The sequence below is a fragment of the Stegodyphus dumicola genome, chromosome 4, assembly GCF_044657685.1.
Source record: "Stegodyphus dumicola isolate Sdum_Otavi_A_Nest chromosome 4, ASM4465768v1".
Lineage (NCBI taxonomy): Eukaryota > Metazoa > Arthropoda > Arachnida > Araneae > Eresidae > Stegodyphus > Stegodyphus dumicola.
In genome coordinates, this window is record NC_140771.1 from 154,805,754 (window position 1) to 154,829,231 (window position 23,478).

Consider the following 23,478-nt stretch of genomic DNA (forward strand, 5'->3'; position numbering starts at 1 on the left):
ATATGTATTTTAAGTATATTATAAACATTTAATTTTCTTCAATTAGAAACCAATTATATTATATGTTATTCCAGTTTCCGATAAAAATAATTTTTAATTATAAACGTTTGATGATGTTGATACAAATTCAGAAAAACTAGTTTTTACATACTGCCAATTATACCTTATAAAATATAACCGAAAATTTCATGTTATAAACCTTTCCATTTAAATTAGATTTGTTTATAGGCGATCAATTGGTTTTTTTGCCTTTGTTTTATTTGATTATGGCAAAACACTGGAAGACTATCTGCCTAAGGAGAGGGATGCCTTCGTGGAGGACTTTATTCATTACACACGGAGAAAACCACGAAAACGCCGAGCAACAGCCCGTTCACCAGGGCTGGAACCCCAGACAGAACAACCAGTGCTCGATCAAGTGGAAATGGTTTTTTAAAGCTCTTTGCGATTTAAAATGTGTAACAAGAAGGAGGTTGTGTTCTGAGCACTATAATTTTTTAAAACATACAGTGAAAGCTGTCACGGTGAATTTTTCTCAAAGTAAACAATATTTCTCGGAACATAATTGAATAAAGGTACTGAACACCGTTACTGGAGTTCTCTAAGACATAAAAAGAAAACTAAAGAATCCTCCATGATGAACTAACACTGTACGGAAACATCGGTCATCATCTGAAGTTTCCAAGTGATGAATTTTAAGCTTTTGCTCATCTTCGAGGAAGAGATTATTTATTTTTATAAAAAAAATGGGAAATTCATAGAAAAAAGTACAAACAAAATAACATTTTTCTGGGGAAACTTAGAACATACATAGCAGTCGAGAAGTTGCTGATGAAAACTGCGAATGAGATGATATTCCAACAGAAAATCTCATTCAAAAGTGCGTAGCAGTGATTTAGAATGAAAAAAAGATTAAAATGCATTATTTAACATTAATATGCAATATTTTTTATATTAATGATACTTAAAATATATTCCTAGTTCCAATAAATATATTCCTAGTTCATATAAACAGAAAAATTATGTCTTATTTGAAATTTTTGGAAACTAACCATTGTTTTTCCTCTGTTAGTTTGTAGAGACATTAGGATTATTTTTGAAGGAGCGATGGAAAATGAGCAAACACATTCGCCGGGAATCGAACCGCGGACCTCTGGAATACGCGCCCAGCGTGCACACCACCACCACGAAAGCATGCCAAGATGGCGGCCTTCGTGGTGGTAATATTAAAATTATCTAAAAGACCTTATAAGCTCATTGTTTCATTCAAAACGATTTCTTGTGATGGCATTTTTTTAAGAATTGCTTTGTACAGAATCTATTTTGCGCTAAGTAGAAGTAACTCTATCTCTACTATTGGTTTTCGTGTTATGTTAGAGTTTTGCATTATTATAGCTTCTCTTGAAATTTATAACCCGTAGTTTTATATTTTAGCTGCTTTTATATTTCTTATTGTTGGAGCTGGTTATAATGTCCTTAGAAATCTATTCCGAGCTTTTTTCTTTTTTTTTATTATTATTCTTCCGAATTCTAACTCATGTCGTGCTTAGTAGTTTTACTACAAAGCCTAAAAATGTCATCATAATAATCTGAAACCTAATATTTGGCTGAGATTATTGTGAATAAATCTAAAAGAAAAAAAAATTGAACTAGCGTGGTTTATGTTGGGATATGTAGGTCATGAACGGCGTTTACTCTGTCCCTTAAATTGAGGCCGAGTTCATTAACCGTGAAAAATTCGTTGAGGCGAATTTTCTTTTCACAGCATGTGAGACAATTGACTCCAAAAACGGAAAAAAAAAAAAAAAAAAAAAAATATTAAACACCTCCCTTCACGTGATTTTTAGTCCAAAGGGATTTGAATCCCGAAGGACTATTAGTTTCGTTTTGGCATTTTGCGTCGGACGGATAAATGTCGGTTCACTTTTCAAACTGTTGCCATAAAATGTTAGAGTCCTGCATTATATTTGAAGAAATTAAATAATGAAAATCTACGTAAATGTATGTATATTTCTCACATTGTCATAAAATAACGGTACATAGAGTCATCGAATTTTGAATAACGTAATCCTCCAACGAATATGAGCATGTGGAAGACCAAATTTGAAATTTGAAATTTGTTTTATGATCGATTTCCTATTTTTTAAAACTTTGGCGAATTTTTGATTAACAAACTCAAGGATTTCAAAGCGAGCAATGGCAACCTTGTGCAGAAAAACATTTTTATCTCCAGCGCGTGAGTCTCTGTATCGGAAATTCTAAAGATATGCTCGTTTTAAAACTATTTTGCGATATTGCTGTTGCACTGGATCTTATGGTTTAAGTGCGAGGAACATGATATTTAATAAAGAAAGGTAACACACAAAATGTTAAAAAACGCCCCTTTGGACGTAATTTAAAATCTGAAACATTTCAGATTTTTTTTTTTTTTTTTTTCTATGTACACTTTTCAGCAAGAAAGTTATCCGTACGAGAGGAATAACAGGTTAAATTATTGCTCTCGTACGGATTAGTTACATATGTTTTAATTTTTAGCTTTTATTATATGATTTTTCGCATTAAGCACAAAGACTATAGTTTATTATTATTATTTATTTTTATTATATTGAAACCTTTTGTTTCATTATAAGGGCAACAGCGAATTATAATGAAAAAAACTTCTTTTTTCTTCATTTTTGTAAACTCTAATTTTAAGTTAAAACTTCCTTTAAACTTGTAAATTTTAAAACTCATAAACACTTATTTAGTTTATTATTTTAAAGCAAATTAAAAGCGTTCTTTAAATCTTATTCGTGTATGCGTTTTCTTTATTTTTTTATTTAAATAAATGTCATTTTAGCTATTTATATTTAGTTTAGGGCTTCATTTGCAGACGTTTGCGATGTTTTAAAACTTTAACGTTTTGTGATAAAATTTAATAATTTAAGAAACAAATTTAAAATAATATTTTAATGAGTAACTAAAAAACAGCATAAACAATACCAAAACATTTCATGGATTCTGAGATAATTAAAGTGTAAAACAGGAGGAAGCAGAAAAAATTGAGAAAAATGTATTTAAATGTTTTAGTTTAACAACATTTTAAACGCATATGAGCACTACAACTATATGTCTAGCATGTACTCTAATTATTGGTATCAATATCAAACTTACGACATAGATTTATTAATATATGAACGGTATATTAGCTTATATAAAATTTGGAAGATCGAGTTTTTAAGAAATTTTTCAAAACCTTAGCATCCTCTCTTCTCTAAATCTATTTGGATTTCCACTACAGGATACATGCAAGATATATTCCGAAAAACATTTTAAGCTGAGATGTCATTTTCATTATAATCCATCAAGAAGTTTTATTAAATGGATCCTTTTTGAAGGAAGTTAATTAACATAATTTACACTACTAATTACTTTATTGTAAATTAATAACCATTATCGACAGCTGCCATCTATTCGACATTAATTAAAGCTAAGGGCTTGGATCAGACAAATAATCGTGTACGGATATAGTTCAATCCTGCTACGAGAGATGGAATTTATATTCTCAAATCGTCATCATTCTTGTTCTCACCGTTTTGTAAAAATAACCTTTTTCGTGTTTCAACCTAACCATTCTTGGAAGGGGGGGGGAAAAGAGAGATTGTGCGTGACGAAATCCAGCTGTATTTCTGTTTGTGCAACATGTAAATCATGGTTTCCTAGTATTGTCACTGGTATTTCTCGTAAATATGTCTGCTGCACTTTTTGGTGTAAAATCTTGATTACTTAAACTAAGCCATGTTTTTCACGTTTCCTTCCATGTTCTTTCACGTTTCACGAAGTAAGACAAACCTCCGTGTTCTCTTTTAATAGTGCTCGGGATTTCGTTTATTGTTTCATTGTAAAGTTCAAACCTCGAAAATACAGTGTTAAAATTTTAAACGCAAAATTATGTTGATGTCACGACAAACATATAATATTGAAAAACAGGGAAAAAATGTACTATGTAATTTCAAAGCGTACTTGATGAAACATTATATCAACCAAAACGATCAATATCACGGTTTTATACTTACATATAAGGTGGGCATAAAGCAACAGAACAAAATTACCTTAAAGCTGATAAAACCTGAAACAATTATATGAAAATTATGTAAAAGACTTGTCTGAAAATTATTTTTGAGTAAATTCAGAGAAAATGAAATTTTGCGGTGAAAAATTTCATTGAGAAATATTATAAATTATATAATCAGTACAGTGATGAATTTACTTGTAGCAATAGCGTGTTGTGATTTTTTATTTGACTGGATATGACAAAGAACGCAAGGGCTGTTTTCCTAAGAGGAGGGAGGCCTTTGTGGGAAACTTTTAAAGAAAAACTGGCTCGTACTTGCGTTTTAGAAAAACTGGCTCGTACTTACGTTTTATATGGAAAACCGATGATATGATATATGGAAAACTCACGAACACTAATATAGCCAGACCGTTCACCGAGAACTGAACCAGTTTTAGTCATATCCAAAGAATATGGCTAAATAAAGTAAGAAAATAAATTCACGCTGTTCTACGAAGTATAAAATTACAAATATCAGTTGGCTAAACTGTTATAGATACAGCTAAGGCTGCTGATCAAAGACGGGCTAGCTGAAAACACAGATTGCCCCACCCCAGTTTTTCCTTCGTAAATTGCACGTAAAATATAGTGCAAATGCATTCGAACACTATATAGCTAAACAGCTTTACGTAAATCCGTGTTTGCGAGTTTACTTAGATATCAGATGACCATACACTTTTGTTGAAGTTCCGGAAGGCTCAGATACAAACACGTCACTAAACACGGGTTACTTGCTAGCATAATATATAATCCATATTAATATGCTAGTATAATCTGAAATGTCAACGTGAAGAGAGCCAATTTCCCTTTAAAATACCTCTACGAAAACATCCTTTTTCTTAGGCAGATAGCTCTAGCTCACTTTGTTTTAGTACCTCATTGTATAAGCAAACTTTAGGTTAAAGTAAGGGAACGGGTTATATACGGTAGGGAGAGATTTGTAGAAAAATGTAGCTACTTTCTCTATTACAATGTTATTATTGACTTTTTCTTACGATATTGTTATTTGTTTAATTTTAAGGGAACAAAGAATTAAACTCGATTGTGCTCGGAAACTGCTCTTAGAAATCTGTACTTTTTTTAATAAGTTTTCATTCATTATCATGGTTTGAATTATGTGAGCGATTTGGAACCTACTTCCTGATAAGCTTTCGAGTTCAATTTTTGTACACGCAACTGTTTGTCGATGGCAATGCAATGGGGTGAAGCGATTTTTCAAAATTCGATTTAGAACTATTTTTTATTTAATGTTTAAACGACTTTTCGAGCATATCTTCGTTTAACGAACAAATAAGAATATCAGAATTTTACGAAGACTATCAGATTTACTGTTTGCACCGTCGAATACAGTGGCAAACAAAGCGTCCATTTCAATTAAACTTATATGAAAATTGTAACTTATTTTTCTGAATTTTGGACGAATTTTTGAAAATTTGTCGATTTTTAAGACTATTTAACGTTTATGATTTTAAAATTTTAACATCTAAGCAACGATATTCTAAAAATGTATTAAAAAGTTTAATGTATTAAAAGATCTAAAGTTTTAAAATTTTTCACATTTTGTACAACAAAATTTTCGCCCTCTTTTAAAACAAGATTGATAAAGGAATATTAATTTAACGATTTTTTTCACTTCCTTGTACGAAGTAAAGGAAGCATTGTGATCGCAAAAAATTGCGGATATCATATTTCAGCGGAAATATCCATTTTGACCGCTCCAGAATCTATTTGGACGATATTTTTGCTTTTAGTCCATATGTATGGATAGCATAAAAGGCATGTTTTCAAAAAAAGGGTTGAAAATGGATTCAGAAGACTTTTTTTTCCTTGATGACTGTACAATGACTGTACAATGTATATTTATTATATATGATGACTGTACGATGACTGTACAATGTATATATATTATATATATATTATAGGATAAAAATCTTGTCTACCAAAGTGATCTGATGGGAATTATCATGGAATAAAATTATGTTTCGAGACGGCCATGGCTGGAAGTTGGTTTATGCATCTATCTGTCTAGCTATACAGTAAATTCTCTTCGACTGCCGGAAATTAAAAGTACCGGTGTCTTCTACACAATAAAATATTACATATATATATATATCGCATAACTCAAAAATAATTAGCCGTAGAACGCTGAAAGTTCGTGTATAGGTCTGATATAACATCTAGTTGTGCACTTCCCTTTTTTTGCAGTCGGCCGTACCAAACATATATATATATGATATAATAGCAGCAAGGAAAAAGTCGGAACACTGTTGATGCGTAGTTATCCTAAATTGAAGAGGAAGTAATCTGATTGCGTCGTAAGCTAATGAATGTGTTGACTTCGTAAATAAAACTTGGCAGTAGAAGCGATTTTAATTCCATTTTTATTTCCAAATGACATATGTGGCCACAGATCATTTGGCACCCTAGTCGTGCCTGTTCAAGACCATTTACATTATTGATATTATTGCAATAGGAAGCAGCATAGGAAAATTGCGCCCAAGGGCAGCACAGACAGAAGCTGAAGTGCGTAGTTATGCAAGATGGAGGCACGCGAAGAGAAAAGTTTTGGTTTACAAGGCCAGTTTCAGTTCCCAATGATTACGTCATCAGAGCTGCGCCGATCATAGAGTGATCTAGAAATGACGCAATGCAAAGAAGTTATTACGATTTTAGAATAGAGAGGAAGAATTAATGTTTATAGTTTAATCTATAATTTTGATTCATATATTTTTATCTTACATATATATATATATATTTTCCCACCCCTTACCCGCCCTTTATTTTCGCAATCGTTGGTCGTAGTTATATGCTTCCAGTTACAGAAGTACGAATGACGAAAATTTTCATGTTTTATCAATGCCGAATTAAAAAAAAAAAAAAAAATTACAACAAAAAATGTGTATAATTTAATAGGCCGTACACAAAAGTCAAGTGGTGTCCACATCAGATTTTAGAAAATTGTTCTGCAGTCTGAAGCAGACAAAATTAAAAAAACGTTTTGAAGCATCTTAGCTGGCTTAAATCACGAATTAGCGATATTCGTTTTCTCAATTTAATTTCAAGTAAAATGCTCTAACATTAGCATTGTTATTACATCCAATAATCGAAACTGAAAAGTCAAGACTTTTTTTCCATTCTCCAAATGAAGCTCATTCTTTATATCATAATTTTTATTATAATTTGTTACATGTGTTTTAATGGTGACTAAAAATTTTATCGTTGATAATGTATAAGATATTTAAAAAACAGAAAATAAAATATAATTAAAAAAAGGGTTTTAATCCATAAGCTCTTATTTAAAATGGATATGATAATTAATGCACTAGAAGGAGATAAATAATTTATCATATTGTTTAATAGGAATGGCATACTAAATAATTCTATTTGCAGAATTCATCTACAATTTTATATCGCGAATAATAAAAATGTGGGACGCCTAAATACCGACATCTTTTAATTTAATTACATTGTCAAATATATAATCCATCATCTTTTTTTAATTTTCCATTCATTTAATTGTGTAGTCAAATATATAACCAATTTTTTTTTCTTAATTTATCATGGGCATTCCACACTTTTATTATTCGCGATATAAAATTGTGGATGATTTCTGTAAATATAATTATTTAATCTATCATTCCCATTAAACTATATGATAAATTGTTTTTCTCCTTTTCTTCATTATAATATCCATTTTAAATAAAAGCTTGTGGTATAAAAACCTTTTTTTTTTAATTGTACTTTTTATTCGTAACTTTAACAAGCAATTTTAACAAAGCCTAGTTTTAAACGAAGGTTGAGCCTTTTTCTTCTACTAAAGCTCCATGTTTTTTCTCGCTAAGCGTAATATTTGTATATAGAGGCAAGTTTTATTCTGGGAAAGAAAAGTGTAGTTGTCTTCCGTTTCTTAAATAGTTATAAGGTATTTCTCCCACCATCTTTGCATGGCTTTGGGGTGTAGTGGTCAGAACGCGTATTGGAGAGATCCGAGGTTCGAGTCCCGACAAGGGCATTACTTATTTTTCATGACACCTGTTTCAACAAATTCTAAAAGACTCTACAGTGGCCTCCGAATTAAAAAAGGAAGGTAGTGGATGATGATTCTTCACCACAAGGATTTGGCGACTGTGTCCCCTAACACCCAGTTTCCCTTTAAAAGGGCAAGTATATAAGGTAATTCTCCCACCTTCTTAGCGTGGTATAGGGGTCAGCACACTCGTCGCTTATTCGAGAGTTCCGAGGTTCGAGTCCCGACGAGGGCATTGCTCATTTTTCATGATTCCTGATTCAAAAAAACCTAATGTCTCTACATAGTGGTAATCTAGTTGCATAAGAAATGTCAATACTTGGTAAACCCTGTTTGTAGCAAATATCAGTTAAGGCCAGTTTACATCTGTCAAAGCAGCTCGTAGCGAGCCGCTCTTCCGGGAGTTTCGAACCGAGTGAACGGACCTGTACTCTGATAGATTGTTTTTTACACCAATCAGAGTGGACTGACAACTCGCCTCCGTTTGTTTTCGAAATGGATACCGACGTCGCAGCTGCAGGAAACAATATGCATTATAGATGTTCTTTGGCTGCAGTGCTTGAAGTCTGCGAAGCAGTTTCAAACGAATTAATTTCTGCTCTTGGGAGGGGAAAAAAAAAAGAAAAGAAAATGGGTGCGTGACTGGGTAGCTTGCCGCGATGAATTAGGAGTATCAAATGAGCTATTAAATGAATTTCGGACGAGAATGTCCAAAGTTACAAAAACGTTATTGCATATCAGATACAAGAATTTAAAAGAAACTCAGTTTGAGAGAAGTTATTTAGTCAACTGTTGTTACTGAAATTCAAATTAACAAAGTTTTTATACTATATACAACTGTTTATTTACACCTAATTAATCATTTACAAAATAATGTAAAAGTAATAATGTGTTTTATTATTTATTAATAGGAAGAATATATTTATTCATCCAGAATCCACAGAATCAGTAGCTCTCTGTGCATGAATTAATTATGCAGAGTTCTAACTGGAACTGTGTTATTTCTAGAGAAGAATGCAAAATTAACACATGGAATATTTATTCAACGCTACCATTAACACGACAGAAGTAAACTGCATAATATCTACCTAATTATTCAGAAAATCTTAAATAAATAAGAAGTAGCAAAAAACTTGGGAGCATTACATATATTACCACAGGTAAAAGAATATATATATTATGACATAGTTCCAACAGGAAGATATTTATCGCAAATTGTTATTTTTGGATCCTACTGAAATTGTGTTTCTGGACAATACACAAAGTGATATCAACAAAATTAATAATCGTTAAATATAGTGATTATACTTTACTTTTAAAATGCTAAAACGGATAGTTTAAGAAGATTAGAATTCATCTAGCATAATTTGTATAAACCTTAATACACCTTCAGTACTTGCACTCACACATCCAAGCTGAATTGTAATGAATTATAGCCCAGAATGTTTTTATACAAAGCAAGAAATTTAAATATCCCCAATAAAACAGATCTACATATCTTTTTCATAATTCCCTTTTTATTTTTATAGTTTATAATATCATATATTTATTGCATCCTCATCTAGGGATGCTTGTAGAAAAATGAATATAAGCTCACATAATTATAGAAGTAAAACACTTCATAAGATGCGTATGCATTAAAAAAATGCCATGGTTTTAGCTATCGCTTAATCTCGGCATTATAGAACTCACTGCCACGATGTCCCTGCGAACGCGGAGAGATTTTTCAACAGGTTCAAAGTAGAAACGGAAGCGCTGACTCATCTCCCCTACGTTTCTACTCCGTCGAAGTGAGCGTTTACATTGTCAAAGTAATCCTAAGGAGCGAATCGCTCCGAGCCGCTCTGACAGGTGTAAACTGACCTTTAGTTTCAGCAGCCTTTAAATCACTATCGATGTATTCAACCGATGCTTTTTAGTAATATGTATTTCGAAGTAATACCCGAATTTGTCATCAATCTGTTCCATGCTTACACCAAAGGGGCTATGCACTCACTAGCAGTTCTGGTAAAACCTTTCATATCAATAGCAATGTATTTGATAGTTAAAACGCGGTTTTCCCTCAAAAATAACTTATTTCTCGAAAAATGATAGGCCATACGGCATTTTTAAAGCCATTTTTAAGGCGACTGGATAAACTCGATCATAATCACACAAAATACCAATCAGTTTTAAAGCAGCGATTTTACCAAAGAACGGTGTAGTGTTTTCTGTTCTAAACATGTCAGAAAGTTTGTTTTTGTAATGTTGTGGAAAAAATGTACGCTAATAACTAAATATTTGAGTTTATTTTTATATCTGTGTTTTAATTAGCTGAATCGATTGAATCTTCAAGATCCCGTCATTATTTCTCTTGGATGCAATTTTAAAATAATCCGACAATTTTAATTTCGTTATATTGATAGCTTTCCTCATTTCACGTGTTTAACCAAGGCATTGCAAATATATGTATTGTTAAACTTATCAGTTATTAGTCCATTTGTTCTGTAATGTAAAGTAACCTTTCCTCTGAGTAACCTTAAAATTGAAAATTTTGATCCGGTTTTCATTTTCATTTTCACACTTTAATTGTTTATATGGTTGATAACATAGTTCCAGATTCAAACATTCACGAAATTTTATACTCAGTTTATATTTTAGGTAACTCTATATTTATTTTTAAGCCTATACATCTAAACAGCAAAGCAGTCTCTAATACTGACGCCAAAGCGGTAATGTACTGGTGGCAGACTAAAGAGTCCTGTGGGTAAGGCTCGTCTATTATAAGATCTGAATACGATGATCAGCACAGGGCTAAAAATCTTTCTTTTTGTCCATCATCAGCTAGACAGATTAGAGGCTGAGTGGGCTGTAACTTGCCAGATCTTGACAAAGTATCGAACGTCTAAAATCCGGGTAAACCGAGATCCTATTACTGAGCTTTTCACAGTCATCTAAGTAATAGCGATAAGCAATAAATTTAGAACAAGAGTGTCGGGAATTGCACTTTTTTTAATGGGATACAAAGGTTTTCGTTCGTGAAGGACGCATCGATTTTTCTCTGAATTTTTTAATCGGAAATCAAGCCTTTTTCTCTAAAAAATTTGTAGATGCAAAAAAAATTTTAGGCCTTTTTCTAGCATGTAAATGTTTTTAGATGCAATATGTTGTAACAGTTAAATCAGAGTAATTTTAATATCAAAGTTAAAAATCGCTTTTTATCACATCATCTACAGTAATTCTGCCGAATCTTCAGCTGGGTGCACTCGCTCTTCCCCCCCCCTTTTTTTTATTTTTTTTTATTTTTTTTTATTTTTACAGCGTAAATATTCATTCTAATGCACATTCTGCCTGCGTTCTGATTTTTTAAAAATGGGTTGGCTGCATGGGCGTTTTTATGATTTTTTCTATGTGCAAAGTGCATACGATTCACTTTCACTTCAAATATACTATACGAAGATAATCGACTCGTTAATCAGATGCCCCTTACACGTTTTGTCGTATTTAATTAAATTAAACAAATATTTCAATGCGCATATCATCCTTAGTCGTTAGATAGCATCATTCATCGTTATCTATAACATATCAAGTAAAAAAAAAATTAAACATGGCATACAATGTATAAAAATAAATAAGAGATTAAATAAATTTCGACATGTATGTTATTTTGTTATTTGCTGCATAAAAATGCTAATACACTTTTCTCCATATCATTTTCACGAATGGAATTCTTTCAGGAACTTTTATGCAATACCGGAAGATGAAAAAGTCATATAAGACTAATAGGGTATTCATCTTCTACTTCACTACCCTGACAGCATGTGAGCTCACATTATCGTGCAGCAGAGCTATTTACAAAGGTTAACTGCATAAAAGACCAGAACCAGATAAACATCCATCAGTTAAAGACCTTTCGCAGCCAAATAAACTCATTGTTGAGTTTGTGGATACATATGGTGGCCACTGTAACATTAGTATGCTTACCTTCCACAAACGATTCCCAATGTAACGAATGCCATGTTAACCAGGTGCCCGCCGAAAACATCCCGGACGAAAACGTCGCGGGGAGAACAACGCAAGGCGAAAACGTCGTGGTACAAAACATCGTGAGAGAAAATAAAGCAAAGAGAAAACATCGCAGTTCTAAAACATCGTGGTACGAAATATAGTCGTCGAAAATAAAGCGGTTTAAAAACATCGTCGTCGAAAATATTGTGGTTAAAGGTAAAGTACCTACAAATCATCGCATGACGATAACATCGCAGATATGCGGATTTAAGAGATGCTTTAATAATTGTAAAAAGGATACTCGCATAATGATTTGTGAGCGCAAGATGGAAAGAAGGATAATTTTTACTTTCATATTTTTTATTAACTAATAAATATTTGTTGAAAATGTAACATGGAAATTTAAGCATAGAAAATTAATGCAATTTAAAGCACTAAAAAGGAATAGAAAAAGAAAGATAAGTAACTGCATGACCTTTTCTATAAAAAAATTGCTAAATTAATTATGACATTATTTTCTTCACTTTTGTTAATCTGATACTCTTATAGAGAAAATTATTTCTTGTTTTGTTCAAATTTATTAGTTAATAAAAAATATGAAAGTAAAAATTATCCTTCTTTCCATCTTGCGCTCGCAAATCATTATGCGAATATTTATTCATAATTATTAAAGCCTTATAAACGCATGTCTGGATGTTATCGCCATGCGATGATTTGTAAGTACTTTATTTTTTACCACGATATCGTTTATTATATTGTTTATTTACCACGATATTATACCGACGATGTTTTTAAACTGCGAAGTTTTTGAACCGTTTTATTTTAGACGACGATATTTTGTACCACGACATTTTTGCCTTGCGTTGTTTTCTCCGCGATGTTTTTGCCGCTATGTTTTTGGCTGTAACCGTTAACCGCGCGGTTCCATCATAGCTTTTACGTCAACTCATCCTGGACCTAATGTACGTCATTCGTGCGTTGTCACCATTCACTTTACAATCTCCCCTTATAAAACAGAGTTTCGTTTATTAAAGATGCCTGTTATTAGTTTTTATTCATATTGGGCAGCAAATGAGAGCAAAAAGACTTTCAAATCGCTCGCACTAACGACATTACTAGACTTGTCTAGACGAAGTTTGTTTTGTTTGTTTGATTCTAGCAAAGCACTCGAGGAGAGGGAGGACTTACTGAGGGAATCGAATACACATTACACATGGGGAAACCATGAAAACGATCTTGCAGCGAGCCCGTTCACCGGAATTCGAACTTCTGACCGAACTACTAGCATTCAGCGACTTTAACGCTCGACCGTTGGTGGGCCTCGTCTAGACGCTAATTAAATTTTCAAATGCTGCAAAGACTCTAACGATGGTAATCAAAATTGTGAGTTCTATCTAAAACTATCCTATAATATAAGGATAAAATAAAATGTGTTTCAGTACAAAAACGTGCACTTTATTTTATGTATCAAATATGTAATGAAAAAGTTAAAATCTATTGACATGCGTACTTACTTTTCTTTTTTGCAGACACGAAGATATTCGACGATCTTTGGAAGTTCTTGACAGCGTTTTAGCGGAGTTTGATGACTGCTTGGATTCCTGGGATTCCTCACTCATTTTGCAGAATGGTAAATGCTTGGAAAATGATGTTTCTGAAACGAGAAGGTAACGAGTATTTGTCTGACGTTTTTGGAGAAAATTTATGTTGCTTTTTAATTTAGTTTACATAAAAATGAACTTGGCGATCTAAAATTTCTCTCAAAATCATCTGAATGTCCCTAGAATAAATATTAAACAAAAATGCCATGCAAAAGTTGGCTCATATTTAAAAAATTGTACTAATTTTGTGTTGTAGAAGATGAAACCATATAAAAGGGGTTTAGGATCAGTAATTACTATCGAAATGATTTCTGTTTTATTTCTGATAAAAACAGTTTTTAAAGACTGGTCTGATTAAGGTTCAGATTAATGTTCGAAAGGAGATAGGGGTAGACACTAGATATATTAGTTAATGAAAATGTCTTTGGGATAGAAATAAGTGCACATTAGTCTTCAAATCTTTTAAAGTTTTGTAATAAAAACAAAACTGCAAAACTTATTGTATTAAAAATTATAAATATATCATTACATTGTTATGATTTCTATGAAAATTCTTCTAGATAAAAGATTAATACGGTAGCAAAAACTTTATTTTTAGTAAGCCTTTAAAGTGTTTTATAAGATTGTAGCAGTATGTGAAAGTCCCGATACTGTATTAACTGGCGCAAGCCTCCAGTCCACCTAGCCGGCCATATGACTAAAAGGAGGACCGGTCAATCCAACCAAAAACAAGGGAGCCAACAGCCCGGCTGCGCCCCCCCGCCCCCCAAAAAAATCAACAAAATTAAACTGGCCCCCAAGGTCAAAACCTGAAAGTGAATTTTCTGAAATGGCAAATACTTAGTAAAATGCATATAATAACTATCAACAAAATATAAGTAATCTTATTAATAGAACTAAAAAGTATTTAGTTAAAAAATGCTTTTCAAACAGTGCATATTTTTAACATTTATACTGCGTTAGAAACTGAAGGTTTTCCAAAAATGTTAAACTGCGAGCCTGCCAGGATTCGAACCTGGAATCTTCTGATCCGTAGTCAGACGCGTTATCCGTTGCGCCACAGGCCCATGAACTTCTTGTGCATAAAATTCCTTATAAAGAAGTTCCTTATCAATCATGTTATGAAGTGATGTATCGTTAATTTGGAGGGAATACATAATAAAAAGTTCAAGCAAAGTATTTACTTCATTGAATTACAGAAAAGAAAACAAATATTAATTGGATATTAAAGAAATCACACCCTCGTACAAATATAACTTTAGATAGTAGCATTTTAGGTACGTGATTGAGTTTTTCAGCGTTAATTGTCATTGTATTGTTCTAAAAAGTGCTTATTGATTATTTAATACTGCGATTTCTGTCTTAATCTATGGCATAAAAATTCCTTACTTTCAATTATTCAGTGTTGTGGATAATTTATTTTTAAAACTTTATGTTTTACCCATAATGTTTTAAATTTAAAACAAATAGTTATTAATGTCTTTCAGTGTCTTAATCTCTAAAATTTTATCGATACACATTCTTTAATAACCGTAATTTATTTCAGCAGATGGGAGCAAGGGGAATCTAATAATGAATTCACTGATTATTCGTACACCTCTGATGACAAATTCTCTAACAAGAATCAATCAACAGATGGCAGCACTAGTCATAACAATCGGACGCATTTTCAAGAACAGGTTCGTAATTTTGCCTTGTAATATTTATTTACCAGAAATATATGCAAACAATTTGGAGAAATGGGGTCAGATCTCCAAAAGTTGAATCATTCGAAATATTTGATTACGTTTACGTGTACATAGTTTCAAGGCATGCGTCTTACCCCCGTGAAGATCTTTGAGGTATGCCCGCTCATTCAAAATAATTTCTACTGATTCGTACTGCGGAAGTGCATTTAAATTTTCTCCAACAACAAATTTTGTATTTCAATAGAAATCACTGAGCGACGATATATAATAATTAACTTTAAGAATTCATTATGTTTTATTGCTTTTAGTCTAGTATTGCATCTATTTAAATTGTATAATGAATGAATATTAGAATTAAAGATTTAACTACTACATTCCATGTATAAATATTAAAAATAATATGATAAAATATAAGCTTTTGAATCTTTTTAATTTCCCGCATTATATTTTATCTATTGTTTAAAAGAAAAAAAAATTCCGAAAATAACTATCGCATTTCCTGCATGTAAGCGCTTTTTTTGTGTTCTAATGAATTTATCTGCGCGATTTCGGCCAAGAATTAGCAACTTTTTAATTTAAGTAGAATTTTTGAGGAGAAAGAAATATGCAATACTTTTGTTCGTTTTCGATTACTGCAATATACGCATTTAACTTCTTTATGGAATTAGTATTATCTGTTTATTTATTTTGGGGTAAAGCAAGTAACTTTTGTCATAACGTTTTTTTTAGTAATATTATTGTCGTTTGAAAAGGTTTTTCTAATGCTTGTGTACGAGATTTATAAACAAATATTTCCTGAAAGTGAAGTGGCGACGATTGGAATTTTGCCTGGAAAAAAATTCAGTGTTGTGAAAACAATGACGTCTGGTGTCAGGCATTAAAAAGAAAGCCGTTGCCAATCCATTCTAAAGATCTCTCATTTAATAACACCATACCTTTAATGACTAAATAAAATTGCGAAATAATACAGACGATAGTAACTTACATATCTCTGAATAATTTTTCTATTGTTATTAGATTTTATTTTTAATGCAGATTGCAGTGAACTGGTAGATGATTAAAAAGAAAGCTCACTTAGATTTCCTATATAGTATATAGGATCACTTAATATAAAATCCCTGTCACTAAAATTCTTAATAAAATATCTTCGAAGTGGCTTAGCGAAAGTAATAATATAAATGTTCATAAAATGCTTAAATGTCTGACAGTCATAAAAAAAATCGTCACCATTCTGTTTAGAATAAATAATGAAATCATACGCTGCAAACATCCTGTAAATAATCTCGCTGTAATCAAAAAATATCAAAACACTATTGAACTCATTTTACACACTGATTTTACTGATTTTACACACTGAACACACACTGATAAACAGTTTATTTTTACAACTTGAAAGATCCTTGACTACACGAGTTAGTAATTATTTCCTTTTTTACCAGGACACGTTTCTTTGCAAAATGAAACAATAACTCTTTCGAAATATTTTGGACCGATGCACATGTTATTTATCATCCACACGACCGACCTGTATTACTAACGCTATATATTACGTATCTCAATACAAAACTTTTTTTTTAATTGGCAGATTTGCAGGGTGATATTTGAAATTCCCGTTTAATCCCTGAAATATGCCATAAATTAGTATTCTTCCCGTTTGGCATGTTTAAATCCATCGTAAAATTCATGTGAAATTTTTTTTTATTGCATGCAATGTTTTTTTTTTTTTTTTTTTTTTTTTGTATTTACGTACGGTTTAACAGGATTTGTAAAGATTCTGAATTCCAAGACCCAAAATTTACGGAAACTTTGTGCAACAAAAATCAATCAGTGTTCCGCTTTTGTCTTGAAACAACAGTATAATACTGCTTGTCGCCATTTAATGAAATTAAATCCTTGCCATTCAATTAAAATTAAAAAAGAAAGTATAGAGACTGCTGCACTCTACGTTGCTACAGAATTTAGGTGTCTTAATTGCGTTTCATTTTTTAATGCAGACGTCACTGCGTGGTTAAGATAGAAAAGATACTTATGACCTTATACAAACGCATTGCGAACATCTTTCGTGAACTATGCTGGTGATAAAAATAATTTTTGAAATAACTACTTGTTTACGAAATTTCAACCTTCTGTTTGTAAATAACAATGAAATCACTGCTAACGGAATGAAATTCCTATATCAAATGTTCTTTCAGTAATAATGACACCATCGAAAAATATCGAAATACTGATTCATTTTGTTGCATTGATAAAGTATGTGTTTTTATAATTTCAAAGATAAATGCGAGTTACTATACTGCGTACATAGGCAACTGCTTCCATACTACAGTCGTTTGTTTAATGGGAGCGGAATTTTATTGAGTGTTCTGAAAATAACGATACTTCCATCAAGTTCTAAAACTTGAGCTTCTTCCGGTATTCAAAAAAGATATGAGATGAATCCCGTTTTAAAACACTTAAGGAAAACAATAATGGTAAGGCTTCTATGTTACAAAACTAATACGTAAGTTTCTTCAAAGTATTAAGATTTTTTTTTAAGACATGTAAAATATTTTTATTATTAAAAATGAATAATGTGTTTAGATAATAAACTTAAAGGAAATCGAAATGTTATTTTTAATGAAATACATGTAATGGAACGCTAAACGTAAATAAACTCTTATAATTATATAATAAACGATATAATTAAATTAAATTCTAGGATTATGTAGGACCAAACTTGTTAAAACCAAATCCTCTATTTCATTGCAAATTTCTGATATCCAGCAGACAACAATAAGCAAAACGCTTTCTGCTGTTCGCCATTTTCATTTTTTATCAAAAAGAACTTTTCACATATTAGTGCCCTTTAAAGCTTATATATATTAAGACATTTTCCGTTTATGTTTATGTAATAGTTAACAGTTTTGTTTGTTAGTTTTTAAATCTGTAAAAATATAAAATTGGATAATTCTTTTTGAATTATCTGTACTTTCATGCTCTTTGATTTGCACCGTTTCGGAAATTACTGCATAAAAGCCCAAAACTGTATAAAATTTCAAAAGTGAAATATTTTTTAAACTGATTTCCTCAGTGGCGAACTGGCAGCACAAATAATTTGTTAATATAGAGAATTCAGAATTGTGTTATTAAGGAAGCTTTGTTAGGCCAAAAGGGCTACTAATCTCGAAACGCGATTCTGGGTTGGTTCACTTCAATGCATTGTACTTTTTTTTTTTTAAATTTTTAATGTTTTTCATTTTTTTAAAAAATTTTTTATGCGTTACATTTTTTATTTTTCATTCGAGTCTTCTGACATTCAGAAAATCGTGAGATATTATTCTTTCATATTTAATCTGTCTGCTACTAAGTAGCAAAATAAACTATTTAAAAGCAATAGATGCAGTTCTTAAGTATATTATTTCTTTTAATTTTTAATCGCATTGATTTAAATAAAATTGGTTTTAATTCACGATATATCTAATTAAAAATATTAAATATTTATATAAAATTTGATTATCTATTTTTCACTTTTCAAATATACAGAAGGTATGTAACATTCTTATGCTATTCTAAATGCAAATTCACCTAATATCGTATAAAATGTTACATTATTCGACCTGGGCCATCTGTATCGATAATTTGTTACTGATAAACCTTATTAAACCTTAAAAAAGCCCTTTTGGGAGCTCGTTAAAATCTAAAAATCCTTTCGGACTTTTTATTATTATCATTTCTTTTTTCTTTTTCTTTCTTTCTTTTTTTAAGATTTTTTTCCCTTAGTGTTTCTTATTCACGATATTTACAGTATAATAATCTTTTAACACATATCATTAGATTGTCTACAACTTTTTAGCCCCTTTGTAGTACTGGAATTTTTTGCTAACCTTACGATGACTTCAGCAAATTTATGACGACTGACCAATGTAATGTTTCGAAACAGTTTGGGTTATTGTTCTGGATTTCAGTGCGCAATCTATCTTTGCCGAATCATTTAAAATCTACATAGCTTCGTGAATTGCCCGTTATCTGAGTGTTGCCATTCGAGGTGGCATAAAATTTTTAACCTTCAGATTAAAACATTGAAGCATTTTAATTGGGTAACTTGAGAGTAATGTGCATTGAAATCAACCACGACTCCCCAGAGAACTTCATATGTTGCCGTTATTTAATCGTGTTCTTACAAATACTGGTCACGTTCTCTGATAATTATCTCAGAAAAAGTGGTTGCCATGAGAGGTTTTAAGTGTAGAAACTACTTAATAATTTAAATTTATGTATATTTTTTATGATATCGGTGATGTAGCTGGGTAGAATAAGATATGCCCCGGGCGGCATATCTTTTGAAGCGCTTGTTTTTACGCAAAACGTAACTTTAGAGGGCTCCGTCATGTGGATCTTCAGAGCAGAAAAAATAAATTGATAACAGATCTAGAATCGTGCAATGCTCAAACTGAATTAAGAAGAACTTCGAAATTGAATTAAGAAGCGAAACGATCTTTATATTGGACTAAGTATTGAAAGAAATAACAATGAATTTTCAATAGCTTCATACTCTTTATTGTTCTCCTTCTTGCATTAAAATTTTCGAATTAAAAATGGGAATGTAAGCTGAGGAACTAGTTCTCTTTGAGAAATAAATATTTCGAAGCTTTATTTCTTTTCTTTCTAAGGAAATACGAAGAAAGGACTTAAGGCGAGATCTTTTTGAATTTTTGAAGTTCATTCTAAAATACAATCTCTAGAATGTAGTGTCAAATTACAATACTACTGTGAATTTTCCTCATAACTGCCATATTACTTACTGGGAAAGGAGTTTTTCTAAATAAAAAAAAAAAAAAATCGATTAAAAATTACCTGAGACCTAAGAATGAGTACCTTATTGCACTCTTTACAGAACAGCAATAAGAGTATACTGTAGTTTCTATTGTGTAAAGAGTGAAATAGTCTCCAACAATGTCGTCGACGGTTTGCTAGCAGAAAAACGAGCAAACCTTCACGTTAGAAAGCTGGAATTAAAGTGTTACTTCAAAAATAAACACAGATTTTTAATATTTTTCCCTACTTACCGTTTTGATATTTTGTATTTTATGGAAATGTTCTGAGTATGGCTGCAAACTCAAGGACCAAAAACAAATTACAAAAACATTTATCTGAAGTTAATATTTTAATTGATATAATTTATAATATATTTATTTTATAAGATTTATATATTTACCTGAATGATTTTTGAGAACATTTAAAATCTGTATAGTAATTTTACTTCATTATAATAATTGATAAAATGTGTTTGCAATACCTTATATTATGTATTTGGGTACTGCATAAACATGTGCACGTCACTTGATAAAGCATCCCACATTTAAAAAAACGTTAACTGTGTAAGTTCATATTCTGCTGCATGCAAGAGTCTAGGAATTACCGTGACAACATATTAACATTTTGATGTTATTTCACGCAAATTTTGATGTAATATCACGCAAAAATATCATGTGTAGCCTTCCAAATTGTTTTTGATATGTATAAATTAAATTTCCTCTTTGATATTCAAATCTAAAGTGCAAGTATTATATATTTAAAAAATATATCTGTCGTATGCATGTTTTGTATTTAGAATAAAATCCTTGTGCTTAACAATCATTTTTTTTTTTTTTTCAATCTTTAGGCCAAAATTAATTCGCCACCTCCTATACCAAAGAGAAGTCCAGGAACAAAATTGAGTGAGCGAGATAGTGATGTTTTTAATTTTTCAACAGACAATGCTTCTTTGGATAGTTTCGACTCCGCGCCGCAAAGCAATCAGGGTCGCTTATCTCAACATCATCACGCAAAGAGACCGATAAACGATTTATCAGCAGAAGAAAATGGAGACATAGAAAATGGCGACGTGTTTCATCATCGAAATGGTGTTTGTGAATCTGGAAAATGTGCAAATTGCGGTTGTGAGCTGGAAGAAACTATTGATAAACTCATCATGAATTCTGAAGAAGGCAAAAGCTTTTCTTCTCCATTCCAGCAGAGAAAACAAATGTTTGAAGATAAAATCGCAGAAGCTTCTGCAAGCGCGTTAAATGCAGAATTAAACATACGGCAAAAAGGATCGAGTTTCAAGTCAAAGAAAAAAGACCAGATGCAGGTATCTGAGATAGACATTGCAGACTTATCTCCGGAGAGTGGATTCGAGGGAAGCAGCCATTCGTCATTACAGCCGTCGGATGATTTATCAGCAGACTCGTCATTAGATGTGAAAATACCTCAGCCTACCTCAAGCGAAATATTATCATCTCAGTACCATGCTGCAAACTGCACATGTAAAGAAAGGATTCGTAAACTTGATCAGAGATTTGCAGAAACACGAAGGCGTTTAAAACTGAATAAAATAAAAGGTCTTGAGAAGAAACCTCCATCTTTTGTGCCGCCTTCGCCACCTGGAACTGCGAAGGGAAACAAAACTGAAACATTCTCCCTCCAGCGAATGAACAAATTTATGGAGACATCGAGAATTTCTGAGAACGCGACAGCTGAAACTTCCTGCTCTTATGTTACCAGTTCGTCGAAATATGATACCTCTCCAGATGGAATTGATGATACTGACTCCTTCCACACGGCAACTACTAGTTTTATCGATGATCCCATTGAAGATGAGCACAAACTTACTTGCCAGAAAATTACAAACTCTCTCAACTCCAAGAACTTCAGTCCACAAATGAAATTTTGCAGTCGATGCTCTAGAACCATTCCTGCGCCTTTAGTGCAAACGATCGAAGATTTGCCAAATCTTCTGCCAACCGATGCACTCAATAGGCCACAGTTAGGGTTATCATATTCAATGGAAGATGACTTATCTCCCGGTGTAAAAGAAATCCGTCAGACATCTACTCCTAAAAGTGATATATCGCCTTCGTCTAGCGGGAATGCCAAAGAAGTGTCCAGCTTGTCTACTTTCAGCCTTTCTGCGAGCAGTCTGGGTTATGTCTCTAGTCAGAGTGACTTGGAGCTCAACAGTTCACTGACAGAACCCGATAAAGTGCCAGTATCTACTCTAAGGTCAAAAACCTTACCAATAGGTAAGTGCTAGGATTAAAATAATCCATACAGAATAAGAGTTCTCAACCTGTTTTGCTCCATGCACCCCTTCCTCTATTGCTAAATGATCATTCGTCCCCCTGTCTTTTCAAAAATTCGAAAAATGCATATGCATTAATATAAATTTAGATTATTTTTTAAATGTGTTTTGTAAATTAAACAAGGAAAAGTAGAGAAAATGTTGACAAGTATTCGAAAACTTGAATAAAAGTAGCTTTTCATATTCATAAACTAAAAAGAATACTTAATAGGTAAATAAAAGTCTGACCGCATTCTCCCCTCTGGTTGAGAACCCCTAATGTAGAATTTTAGATGTAACTGAATAGCTAACTTCCATACAAAACTAATTTGAGTAATAAATTAGAAATTTTTTAACTTCCCATGCTTCAACTAATACACGCATTACAAAGTCATTTAATTAATTTGCTTTGAAATGACAAAAGTATCGTAATTAACAGCGTCACTTTGTTAATAGCTGTTGCTATGAAACTAAACGTTTTAATTCACTTCTTATGTATGCATACGGCTACAATGCAAATAGTAATCTTACTATAGACGTTTGGCCCACCAGCGGCCGAGCGGTAATGTCGCTGAACTCTGGTAGTTTGGTCCAAGGTTCGAATCCCGCGAACAGGCTGGCTGCATAGGCGTTTTCGTGGATTTCCCCATGTGTAACGTGTGTACGAGCCAGTTTCCCTTAGAAAACCCTCCACGAAGGCATTCCTCCCCTTAGGCAGATAGCTCTCGAGGCTTTGCCATAATCATATACACACACTATAGACTTTTGTGATATTTGTCGTATCTTAAATAAATTGTAAGTCTCCGTTATAGCTTCTAATATTCCCTAGTTGCTTAAACTTTGATATTAATTTTAATTTTAAGTGAATAATAAAAAATTAATAGTTATCAAAATTAAGGAATAATAAAGCATGAACTAAGAACTTACTTTTAATGACCATAACGTATTCTAAAGCGAAAAATTTACGAATATGGAAGAAATAATTTGCCGTAATGAAAAAT

At 32.0% G+C, this 23,478-nt stretch overlaps 1 protein-coding gene and 1 non-coding gene across 8 annotated transcripts in view; one reads left to right on the forward strand and one right to left on the reverse strand.

Annotated features, from left to right (window-relative positions):
- The window catches only part of LOC118188521 (uncharacterized), a 378,328-nt gene that overhangs the window by 209,743 nt on the left and 145,107 nt on the right, over positions 1–23,478 (forward strand). For 6 of the 7 annotated variants that reach the window (XM_035358959.2, XM_085815623.1, XM_035358961.2 and 3 more), the window contains 3 exons: positions 13,637–13,774; positions 15,255–15,387; positions 21,038–22,439. In XM_035358959.2, the coding sequence (XP_035214850.1) occupies positions 13,637–13,774; positions 15,255–15,387; positions 21,038–22,439 (1,673 nt within the window). The remainder of the gene's footprint in view (positions 1–13,636; positions 13,775–15,254; positions 15,388–21,037; positions 22,440–23,478) is intronic. The other variant, XM_035358960.2, reaches the window with a different exon arrangement.
- On the reverse strand, positions 14,703–14,775 carry TRNAR-ACG (transfer RNA arginine (anticodon ACG)). Its single transcript has one exon. It is a non-coding gene; the product is annotated as a tRNA-Arg (tRNA).